This window comes from Zalophus californianus, chromosome 4 (assembly GCF_009762305.2).
Source record: "Zalophus californianus isolate mZalCal1 chromosome 4, mZalCal1.pri.v2, whole genome shotgun sequence".
Taxonomy (NCBI): Eukaryota; Metazoa; Chordata; class Mammalia; order Carnivora; family Otariidae; genus Zalophus; species Zalophus californianus.
In genome coordinates this window covers 104,691,481-104,703,694 of record NC_045598.1, presented here as the reverse complement: position 1 = coordinate 104,703,694, position 12,214 = coordinate 104,691,481, and the positions used below count along the sequence as shown (strand labels likewise).

The 12,214-nt window shown below is 40.3% G+C and overlaps 1 protein-coding gene across 4 annotated transcripts in view; it reads right to left on the bottom strand.

Moving 5' to 3' along the window:
* Window positions 1–12,214, bottom strand: part of RPRD2 (regulation of nuclear pre-mRNA domain containing 2) — a 100,351-nt gene that overhangs the window by 54,876 nt on the left and 33,261 nt on the right. For all 4 annotated transcript variants that reach the window (XM_027609369.2, XM_027609362.2, XM_027609378.1 and 1 more), the window contains exon 2: window positions 316–445. In XM_027609369.2, coding sequence (XP_027465170.1) covers window positions 316–445 — 130 coding nt within the window. The remainder of the gene's footprint in view (window positions 1–315; window positions 446–12,214) is intronic.

Genomic DNA, 12,214 nt, shown 5'->3' with positions numbered 1-12,214 from the left:
CCCAATGCGGGCTCGATCCCAGGACCCTGGGATCATGACATGAGCCGAAGGCAGACGCCCAACTGACTGAGCCACCCAGGTGCCCCAATAAATAAAATCTTAAAAAAAGAGAGAGAGAGAGAGAGAGAGAAGAAATAATTTTTAAAAGAAAAATGTGTGTATTAGTGGGAAAGTTACACAAACAATTTGGGCAAAATATCCTTGGATCTTCAAACATGTACAACTATTAACAGTTCTTACTGACAGGTAAAAAAGAAAACTAAAATTCTTAATTTCCTAAGCTTAGATCCCCAAAAGCAGTAAGAATTTACTTACTTCACTAGAGCAGCTGCTTCAGGAAGGACATCAGCAAATGATTCACGGAAAATGATTGCGTTTTTCCTTTTGCAGTTCTGTATGACATCATTGGCGAGGTAAAAGAGATTCAAACGGTGGGGATAGGCAGCTAGAGATGACAAAAGACAATAAATAAAACCAAATGAGTCAAATTATACTTTGTTCAACTTATTCCAAATATAGTGTTCTCAAACTGTGTAACCACTATTACATGGGTGGAGAATAGATAAACAGACAAATGAACTAATGGATCAATTTATTGAAACTAGTGTCTAAAAACATTGGCTGAGGTTAATTTTCTGTTCAAGGTGCTCCCTGAATAGATTTCCACTTCACTCTATAGATGTTTGGCACTAAAAAACTCATTAACTCTGGAGAAGCTAAAATAAAATGAAACTGTTCTCCCATACATTTGGAAAGAATGTTTGAAGCAGCTTAACTTGTTGCAAAAACACTAGGGTTAGTGAAAGAGCATGGGCTTTAGAATCACCCAGAAGGTGACCTTAGGCAAACTGCGCGTAACTCCTCTACATTATTATTGTAGATAGATTCTTTTCATCAACTAGTCCAGATACTACTCAGGTACACCTAAATCCTGCCATCTAACCAGAAGCAACACTCTGCTCCAGCAGAGCTTTTCAAAGGCCCATGACAAGGCCCAATCAATTTGCTTTCTGGAACCTCAAGCAAAACCACCCCAAGTTTCATTATATCCTGGACAATTTTAATGTCCATTTGGATGATTCATCACGTTTTCTAGTCTCTCAAAATCTTGATCTTAAATTCAGCGACTTCCAAGAACCACTCCTCTGCACATTTTAAAATCCCCCTTTTTTGACCACAGCCTCCCATTCCCCTTATATTTGTCACTTTTTTATTTTTTTATTATGTTAGTCACCATACTTGTCACTTTTATCTAGATCTCAGTTCTAAATTTTTCCTAACAGTCACTTTTATTTTTTGTATTTTTTTTAAAGATTTTATTTATTTATTTGAGAGAGACTGAGAGAGAGAACACGTGAGGGGGGAGGGTCAGAGGGAGAAGCAGACTCCCCGCTGAGCAGGGAGCCTGATGTGGGGCTCGATCCTGGGACTCCAGGATCATGACCTGAGCCGAAGGCAGTCGCTTAACCAACTGAGCCACCCAGGCGCCCTTAACAGTCACTTTTAGTACTCAATTTTTTCTCTATCAATTCCACAGTCTTTGATGTATTATTTAAACCACTTTTTTTTTTTTTTTTTGAAAGAGGGAGAGAATGTGCGTGCCTACAAGCAGAGGGATGGTGAATCCTAAGCAGGGTCTATGCCCGGCACAGAGCCCGACTCGGGTCTCGATCTCAAAACCCCGAGATCATGACCTGAGCCACTATCAAGAGTCAGCCGCTTAACCTACTGAGCCACCCAGGCACCCCTTAAACTATTAAAATACTCTTTTATTAAAACCTTCATTTTCTTTTCCTCCCCCCACCCCCAATTTAGCCTTTCTATCACACGCATTGAATAAAATCCTAAATCTAGATCAACCTAACTGAATGCCTTTACTTCACTTTTATTTCTGCTCCTGGGTTCTGCTGAAGAAAAATCATACCAGAAGATTGAAACCATATAAATCTAGTCTCCTTCAGCTGGTCCCTCAACATTACAATGCTACAGTCCTTCCATATGTTCATTATTATCAGAAATAATTATATGGACATTTTATTCACTTAAATGTATCCATATTTAAACCCAACCAAATCAACTTACCTGAGTTAGTTAAGATCTTTCAGATTCAAGTATCTGAAAGAGTTCTCACTGTCTCCACTTTTAACTCCTATTAACTCCATAACTATAGGAGCTACTTTTGTTTGTACTTAAAATATGCAATCTACTATGCTCAAGAGCTTTATATAAATTATGCCATCTCACTTATGTTGCCACTGCTCCACTTAAACAGGAATTACCAATAAATTCCAACTTATTAAACCTGATGCAAATTTTTAAAATGTTATTTCTTTTGTGGCTTTTGGCACACAGAATAATCTGTTATGGTAATTCCTCTTGGTTTCTTGTCATAACCACTTTCCTGGTTTTCCTACCTCTCCAGTTCCTTCTCCATATATACATGGGTAAGCATGTGTAGATAGGCAGCTCCACCTGTGACCATCCTCCTTTAAATGTTGAAGTTCCCCAGCATTCTCTCCTAAGCACTCTTCTCCACTCACCCATGGCATCATGTTTTAAGATTTCAGGTTTTAAGTTAGTTTGTTCCACTCCTGACTCTGTCCCTTATTAGCTTTAAACACTACTTAACTCTTCTATGTGACACTTTCTTTTTCTTTGTAAAATGACAACGTCACAGGGTTGTTACAAGAATTGAATGAAACAATGTATACAAAGCATTCAGGACAGTGCTTAGCACACAGAAAATGAAATGCTATCAGCATAACCATCCACTTCCACAGCTTAACTCCCACCACCTATGCAGCAATGACTCCCATGTCTATGGATACCAAGCCTGGATTTCCTTTTATCAGTCAAAGCACACATCCATGTTCAAGTCTCAGAGGCACGCTGAGCTTGATTTTTCAGTATTAGTAATTGTCCTCCTCTTCCATCTGTTACTACTCTTGTATTTAGCCAGAATTTTAGCAATCTTTTTTGACTCTTCCTCCTCCCTACCTGACCCTCACATCTGATACATCTCCAAGTCCAGCCAATTTTGTCTCGAATAATATCTGTAAAATTTATCTCTTTTCCTTCTCTTCCTACTATTGCTCTTTGCTGGGTTCATTACCTTCGACCTTGACTACTACCGCAGTACCCTCCTAACTGGTTATCTTGCCTCTAGACTTAGTCTCCTCAAATTTACTCTCTAAATTGCTACATTCACTTCTAATATGCAAACATTATCCAATTTGTTTCTCATATCAAATCCATCAATGATTTCCAAATGCTTACTAGAAAACGCCTGAACACCTTAGTCTCCATTTATGATCTGGGTTCTTACCTTCTTTCAGTCTCATCTCTTCCCTTTCAAAGTTCTATCTTTAATGAAATACAGTTCCAGGAAACCTTGCACATGGACTCTCTTTCTCTTTTGGAATTTTCCTTTTCTAGGATAACCCATCCTGAATATCTTGGTGTTTTCTACGCATCCATAGAAGAAGTCCAAAATATTAAACTTAATTCATGTCAGATTTTGTTCCCCATCTTATCACTACTTCTTCCCCAAACAAACCACCTCCAACTATTTTAATGTAACTTCTTCCCAATGCAAGCCCTACACTCTAGAGTCAAATCACTATAGAAAGTCAGGAGGAAATGCGAAAAATTGGCTGAGGTAGTCTGAGAAGATGCCTAAAGACAGTGGGATGTGAGAAGACCCATCTTGAACGCTTTTCCTAACCCTCTGCAACCCAGTTCTTGCTTACTTGTTTGGCCTCACCTTTAGCCACTCTCCCTTAAAGCTGCAGTTTAGTGAACTATACTTTGTTCTCAAAGCTAAGCCCCACCTCCTTCCCTTGTCTTGCCGCCCATTTTAACAGGCTAATTCTTTTTCTTCCTTCAACTCTCAGCGTATATATCACATCGTCCATGAGGCTTCCCCTGACTCTGTAAGACAACGCCTTTAGTGGATCCTGAAGGTACATGTGTCATACACTTATCACATTGTAGTGTACTTGTCTGTATCTTCCACTAGAGTATAAGCTCCCTAAAGGCTGGAATTCTGTCTTGTTTACTGCTATGACCTCAATGACTGAGCATCTGGCAGGTGTTCAAATAATATTAGTTAAATGTTTGATGAAGAAGTTAAATTTTTGTAGGCAGGAAGAAAGGGGAAGAGCACTCCAGCAAGAACAAGTCATGAATAAAAGTGCTGAAAAGGATTGTGCAATGAGTGTCTTTTGTTTTGCAAAAGGGAAAAAATTAGGCTAGATTTTTAAGCTTATTTAATAATACTTATAGCATTTTCTATGTGCTAGACACTGTTTTAAGGATGATACAAATATTAACTGATATCCTTACAACAACCCTATGAGGTCGGTACTGTTACCTCCACTTAAGAGATGGAATGATGTGAACTGTCACATCTACTAGGTACTGAAACTGGAATTTAAATATAGACAGTTGGATCGAAAGTCTACATTCTTAAATACTACCTATTTCTATTTGTGTCTGACCAGGAAGGTTTGGCTGGAAGAAGAGTGGGAGACTAGGCAAAGATAACAAATTCTGATGGTTACTAAATATTGAGCTAAGAAAGTTTTAGCCTTTACCCTGTGGCTAACAAGAAACCATGAAAAGTTTTTATACAGAACGGTGTTTTAGAAAAAGTTGCAGATAATTTTGTTAGAAATAATAAAAAGAGCTAATAACACTGCAAGGAAGCCACCAGACAAATCTATAAAGTGAGATATTCTGCAGGGCAACTGGCCCAGTCTCATCAACAAATCAGTGGCATGAAATGTAATGGAGAGATTAAGGGACTCAAGGGACAAAGTAATCTGATATAATTCATCTCTATCCCTAAATTGCACATAGGTTTGGAATAACTACCTGTAAATGACATTTCTGGATCAATGAAAGAAATATGAATATGGTCTGGGATTAGATAAAATGAAAATTTACTGGGCACCTGAGTGGCTCAGTCAGTTAAGCATCTGCCTTCAGCTCAGGTTATGATCCCAGAGTCCTGGGATCGATTCCCACATCAGGCTCCCTGCTCAGTGGGGAGTCTGCTTCTCCCCTTCCTTCCCACTTGTGCTCTCTTTCACTCGCTATCTCTGTCCCTCTCAAATATTTTTTTAAAAAATGAAAATTTACTGAAATGGAAATAAAAAACCATCATCTGAAAAAAGTAGTAATTAGAGTGATTTCATATTAGAAAAAAAAATCTGTGAAAGAGATCAGAAAGGATATGGAATTAACTTTTAATAGTACTGATCTCTATTTTCCTTTTGCTTGCCTCTATTCTAAATCTAATTCTAACGATACATATTTGTTGCTTTCATAGTAATAGGCTATAAGGAAATATAAGCATTTTGGCCCCAAAAATTAACTAGTTGTCTGAAATCCGCCTTTCAGCCTGGATCTCTCCTTTGAACCGTAGACTCAAATATCCAACACAGAATCAAATATCCAACTACTTCCCCAACACCTCCTCTTGCACATCTAATACACAGTTCAGATTCAGCACATGACTTTCTACTCTCTTCCTCCAAACTGTCTCCTCCTATAGTCTTCTCCATCTCAGTAAATGGCATTTCTTCTGGTGGCTTTTTTCAGCCAAAAATCTTGAGTCATCCTTGACTATTCTTTTTCTTTCTCCACATCCAAACTTGCAATGCAGATCTCATTAATGCTCCTTTAGAAATACATACAGACTTAGGAAATTACAAATGTGGAAAGGGACATTAGAATAAATCCTGTTGTGGAGCACCTGGGTGGCTCAGTTGGTTAAGCGACTGCCTTCGGCTCAGATCATGATCCCGGGGTCCCAGAATTGAGTCCCTCATTGGGTTCCCTGCTCAGCAGGGAGTCTGCTTCTCCCTCTGACCCTCCCCCCTCTCATGTGTTGTCTTTCTCTCTCTCATTCTCTCTCTCTCAAATAAATAAATAAAATCTTAAAAAAAAATAAACCCTGTTGTGCTGGACTGTAATTGGAAGTCTTGGTGTAAACCTCATAGTTAAATATAGAAATATAAGGGGAATGAATGCGTGTGTATATGTATATGTGTAAATACAACTATTTCTTAATCTCCATTGACAGGCCTAGAAGTAATAATATACCAGTATCTAATATCTAGATCTTGGTTTCAAAGAAGAAGAAGAACCACGGCTTCTTGGAGAAATGGCTGATTCTAGACCAGGAAAGAAGGTACAAGAGCTTGGAACATACTGCACCAGAAAGTAAAAAAGTGCTCCAAGTATGATGTCAAAAGGACACAGGCACTATCTTCAAGGGGTTCCCACTGGCCAAATCTATGGAATGGACAAGTGTCAAAATCAATAATAGTAAATGATTATAAGCACTGAATAAAATAGCAACCAAGAATACATACTGATGTAAACAAAGAGGTGAAGGGGGGAAGCTTTGCCTTATAATCAACTGAATGAAAACCAATAAATATATAAGGAATGATGGCGTTTAAAAAAACAGCGTTTGGCAACCATCACAGTTAAGAACTGACTCAAGCAACAATAATCAATAGATGCTAAAGCTAGCAAGAGACAGTTTAATGCAGAACAGGAATTTATAAAGTCTCAAACTACTTCCCCCAAAAATACTCATTTACTTTACAGTGGAGAAACCTTACAGGCAAAACCCATCTCACCAAGTGATAAAAGTTAACATCACTATGATGGGGCATATCGACATGATGTTCCTCCAAATATAGTAAGTTACGAACATAGTTTATTTCTGCAGTATGTCTGTCCAAAACTGCATAACATGAATCTAACAATAAGGAAATATAAAATACAAATTTATGGAGAGTTTTTAAGTTACTGGTCCATATCCCTCAAAAATGGCAAGGTCATGAAAGGTAAGGAAAGACTGTTCAGACTGAAGAAAAATAAGAAGACATGACAACTAACTGCAACACATAACCCTGGACCTTTAAAGACCATTATTGGGATAACCAGTAAAATTTACCCATAGTCAGCACCTGGGTGGCTCAGTCAGTTAAGCATCTGACTCTTGGTTTTGGCTCAGGTCATGATCTCAGTATCGAGTATCGTGAGATCAAGCACCCTGTCGGGCTCTGCACTCAGCACAGAGTCTGCTTGAGATTCTCTCCCTCTGCCCCTCTCCTGGCTGATGCATCCCTGCTCCTCTCTCTCATAAATAAATACATACATAAAATCTTAAAACACATAATATATATGTTTATATATATTTATATTTCAAATAAATAAATAAATAAATAAATGCCAAGAAGAGAGCTTTCACCAGACACCTTGATCTTGGTATTGAACCTTGAGCTTGGGCTTTCCACATTTCACCTCAGAAATGTGAGAAAACACATTTCTGTTGTTTAAGCCACACAGTTTGTGGTATTTTGTTATGGCAACCCAAGATTATTAATGCAACTATAAGGAGAATAGCTTTTTTTTTTTTTTTTAGGAAATGGACAATGAAATATTAAATAGGGCATCATGTCTGCATCATACTCTCAAATAGTTTAGTGAAAAAAAAATGTGTGTGCATGGAGATAGCAATAAGAGTAAATAAAATGTTAATTATTAGGGAATCTGGATGAAAGGTACACAGGAGGTCTTGGCAATATATCACAACTTCAAATTTGAAATGATTTAAAACTAGCATATTAAAAAAAAACTGGAACTCTACTACTTACCATCGTATTGGTCTAACACATAGTATGCTTTCAGAATGAATACATTAGAAAGAAAGAGAACAAAATACAAGGAAAAGAAGAAAAGGAATGAAAAACGAGTATGGTTTCTATTCAGTTTGGTTCATAATCCCAGAGGGCAGCTGGCTTATGTGTAACTATAAAGGATAGGCTTCATTTAAGGTATGGTTAGGTATTCTAGGGGATGCTGCAGAAGATCATTTAGGTATAAAATCAGTGTTCTCACAACAGCAATTCCTCAACAATCTAGGAACTAAGAACTCAACCCTCTTTTTCTCATTATGAAGAAGGGGAGAGAGACTCACAATAGGAAAAGATGGGCCAGGGCGCCTGGGTGGCTCAGTTGGTTAAGCATCTGACTTTGGCTCAGGTCATGATCTCAGAGTCCTAGGATCTAGCCCTGCGGCGGGCTCTGCCCTAGGTGGGGAGTCTGCTTATCCTTATCCCTCTCCCTCTGCCCCTCCCTGCTCTTGCGCTGTCTAATAAATAAATAAAATATTTAAAAAAAAGGAAAAGATGGGCCACTGATTTAAAAGAATAAGTAAATTATTCAAAATAAACCTGCTAACCTGGTGGCAAAAGGGTTCGATGATTTTTTTAAAAATTTTATTTATTTGACAGAGAGAGAGAGAGAGAGAGCACAAGTAGGCAGAGTGGCAGGCAGATGGAGAGGGAGAAGCAGGCTCTCTGCTGAGCAGGGAGCTGGATGTGGGGCTCGATCCCAAGACCCCAGGATCATGACCTGAGCCGAAGGCAGCCGCTTAACCGACTGAGCCACCCAGGCGCCCCTGATGATTTTTTTTTTTTTAAGATTCATTTATTTTAGAGAGAGAGGAAGAGAGAGCACAAGTGGGAGGGGCCGAGGGAGATGGAAAGAGAATCTCAAGCAGACTTCAATTCACACTGAGTGCGGAGTCCGATGTGGGGCTTGATCCCATCACCCTGAGATCATGACCTAGGCCAAAATCCAGAGTTGGGACGCTTAACCGACTGTGCCACCCAGGTACCCCAGAAGGGTTAGATGACTTTTAACTTGAGTTAATATTAATATCTTATGTCTGCCTTGCCTTGTTCCAAAGTGGGTTAAGGCAACAGATACAAAAAAATAGTGTTTTCCAACCTGAGTGGTCTTTCCATTATAGAGAATAAGTATTATGGTATAATGGAAAAGGTACAACCATGAGTCAGAAGACCTGAACTGTAACCCTTGAAAAGGATTAATTTTCATTAGTTTTAGTCTGACTTCATTTGTAAAATGAGAATATTGAAAGGAAAAACAGGGGTAGCACCTGGGTGGCTCAGTTAAGTGTCCAACTCTTGATTTTGGCTCAGGTCATGATCTCAGGGCTGTGAGATCAAGCTCCGTGTCAGGCTCCATGTTGAGTGCAGAGTCTGCTTGTCCCTCTCCCTCCCCCTGCTTTCGTGAGCTCACTCCCTCTCCCTCTCTCTCTCTCTAAGAAATAAATAATAAAATCTTTAGAAGAAGAAGAGGAGGAGGAAGAGGAGGAGGAAGAAGAAAAGGCCACATGGACAAAAACATTATTTGTAACTGTAGAAAAACTAGAAGCACCCTAAAGAATCATAGTAAGAAAATAGTTTGTAAAGGTACATCCACATCATGTGGTTGTTAAGTAGGTGTCTGTAAATAACACGGAGATGCTTGTCTTATGTTAAAGAAAAACACGGTAAAGAAAAATGTACTAAAATGTACATAAAACTGAATATTATCTAAATTTCCTATAATCAGTTACATGATCCTTTTCTTTAAAAAATGAAAGTATATAGGGCGCCTGGGTGGCTCAGTCGGTTAAGCGACTGCCTTCAGCTCAGGTCATGATCCTGGAGTCCCAGGATCGAGGCCCACGTCGGGCTCCCTGCTCGGCAGGGGAGTCTGCTTCTCCCTCTGACCCTTCTCCCCTCTCATGTGCTCTCTCTCTATCTCATTCTCTCTCTCAAATAAATAAACAAAATCTTTAAAAAAAAATGAAAGTATATATAACTGACTTGTATTAGCTGTTATTAGCTATCACTTTATAGCCTCTGCCCCCATGCCCAGGTCCCCCTGTGAAGTCCCGCCCAGGCTGTTCTCTCCCTTAGGTGGGACAGCGTGGCTAGAGGGCCTCTGGGGAAAACAGATCCTGGCAGCCCACGCCGGGAAGTGGGGCGCTGTGCTGATGGGGAGGAGCTGTGGGTAAAGATGGCAGCCTTTTCCCCCAGTCTGCCTGGGGTCACTCCTCTTCCATGGGGTGGGGGCGGGAGCCTTACAGCTGGGCCTGTTGGCATCAGCTGCCTGCTCAGCATCCCCCTCCATGATCAGCATGGTGCTGCGTGAATCCTCTGTCACCCCAGGAGGGCCACAGCTCTGAAGCAGCCTCATGAAGGGGGTGGTAGAAGGAAAGGGTTGGGCAGTCAGCCTGCTGAGGGCAGTGGTGTCAGGGGGTGGGGCTTGTCAGCACAAGAACTCACAACAGCTACTCATCTGGGCACAGAGGAGAAACTGCAGTTAGGGGGTGAGACCAGGAAATCTACAGAACACAACCACCACCCTTCCCACCCAGTTCTGTCCCCTGAACCCCCAGGGGAGCCAGGATGGAGAAGCAGCAGAGCCCCCTGCAGGACTTCACCCCGCCTTCAGTCTGGGCTCTAGATCCAGCCTCTGCACCCACTGAGGGGGAGAGCAGGGGCTGGGAGCAGGCCTGTGTGGGTGTCATGGCCCTTGGACTCCTTCTGTCAACAGAGCGGTTTTGGCTCTGGCCTGGGGCTTTATGACGTGTCTGGGACCCTGAATCCTGGAGCTTCTCTGCTCCCGGCTGCTGATTATGAATGTCCAGGCTCTGGGTAGGGGGTGCTCCAACACCCACAGGGTTTGGGGCACTGGAGGCCTGGGCTTGGGGCTGCAGGAAAGCTTCCTGAATGTACTTTTTAAGAAAATCCACTTTAGTGGAATAAAGTAAACTTTATTTTCTTAAAAAAAAAAAAACATATATATATATTTTTTTTTCAGATATCTTGTAATAGCTGACTTGTATTATCTATAGTTACCTTCAGCTTCAATATCCTATAATTTAAAAAATACTTATTTGTGGCACTCCTGGGTGGCTCATTTGGTTGGGCATTTAACTCCTCCGTTCAGCTAAGGTTGTGACCTTGGTGTCAGGGGATTGAGTCCCGCACTGGGCTCCATGCTTGTCTCGAGTCTGCCTGGGATTCTCTCCCTCTCCCTCTGCCCCTCCCTCCACTTGCTCACTCCAGCACGCTCTCTCTCTCTCTCTCTCAAAATAAAATAATTAAATAAAATCTTTGGGGCACACGGCTGCTGCAGTTGGTTGAGCATCCCACTCTTGGTTTTGGCTTGGGTGGTGACATCAGGGTTGTGGGATTGAGCCCCACGGGCTCCATGTTCAGCATGGAGTCTGCTTAAAGATTCTCTCTCTCCCTCTGCTTCCCCTCCCCATGTGCGGGTGCTCGCTCTCCTCAAGTAAATAAATCTTTTAAAAATAATAATAAATAAATCTTGAAAAATATATTTATTTATAGTACAAATAACGGCAGTGCCACAAATATTTAAAGAGAAGAAAATTATACCTTTTCCCAAAGAATCTACAACTTCTCTTTAAAAAGGTAAATCCTCCAACTTCCTTAAAATCACTTGGTTGGTTTGTTTAGGGTTAACAAGCAAAGAATAATTATCTGAAAAAAGCATCAAGGTAGCAGAGAGAACACTGAACTACAGAGAAAATCTGAGTGCCACACTGTTCCACTTCAACATAAGGACAATCATCTATCATCTAAACTAGGGCACCATGAGAGTGAAAAGGGTGCTGATTCCATCCTATCACCTATGTGTAGTGCTGAGCAAGAACTAGCCTGAGCTTTTGTTTCTAAGACACTTTTCAGAGCTAAAATACCATTTTCTTTCTCTTTTATGAGAAAGTGCCGACTGTTCAGAAGTCAGAGATGCTTACTTTGTCTACCAAGCTTAAAAAAAAAAAAAAAAAAAGAGAGAGCTTTTGATATTTTGCTTGGGAGCTCAGATTTTACAATTAAGTTTATCTGGAAACAGATTCATGAACAAACTTAAAATGTACCTTAAATTCCCTCTTAATGAAATGTACTTGTTGGGACTGGGGAAACAAAGTACTGACTCAAGGATATCAGGGTTATGAGAACTCTGGCAATGTATGTGCCATCCCACCAAACCAAAAGTCTTATACAAATATCCCATGCTATACAACATGAAGTGCAAAGAATATCCTAATACAGAAATTTCAGATCTCCAGAGTTATACATTACTGGATGTCACATCATATTCACATTTAATTCAGAAGAATTCATTTGTAAGTACTCAGCCAGAGTTTAAGAGCAAAAACAATACTGAAGCTAAACACGGGTGCCTGGCTGGCTCAGTTGGTAAAGCACGCGACTCTTGATCTTGGGGTCATGAGTTCAAGCCCCACACTGGGCGTAGAGCTTACTTAAAAAAATAAAAGAAATAAAAAATTTAAAATAATTCAAGAAAT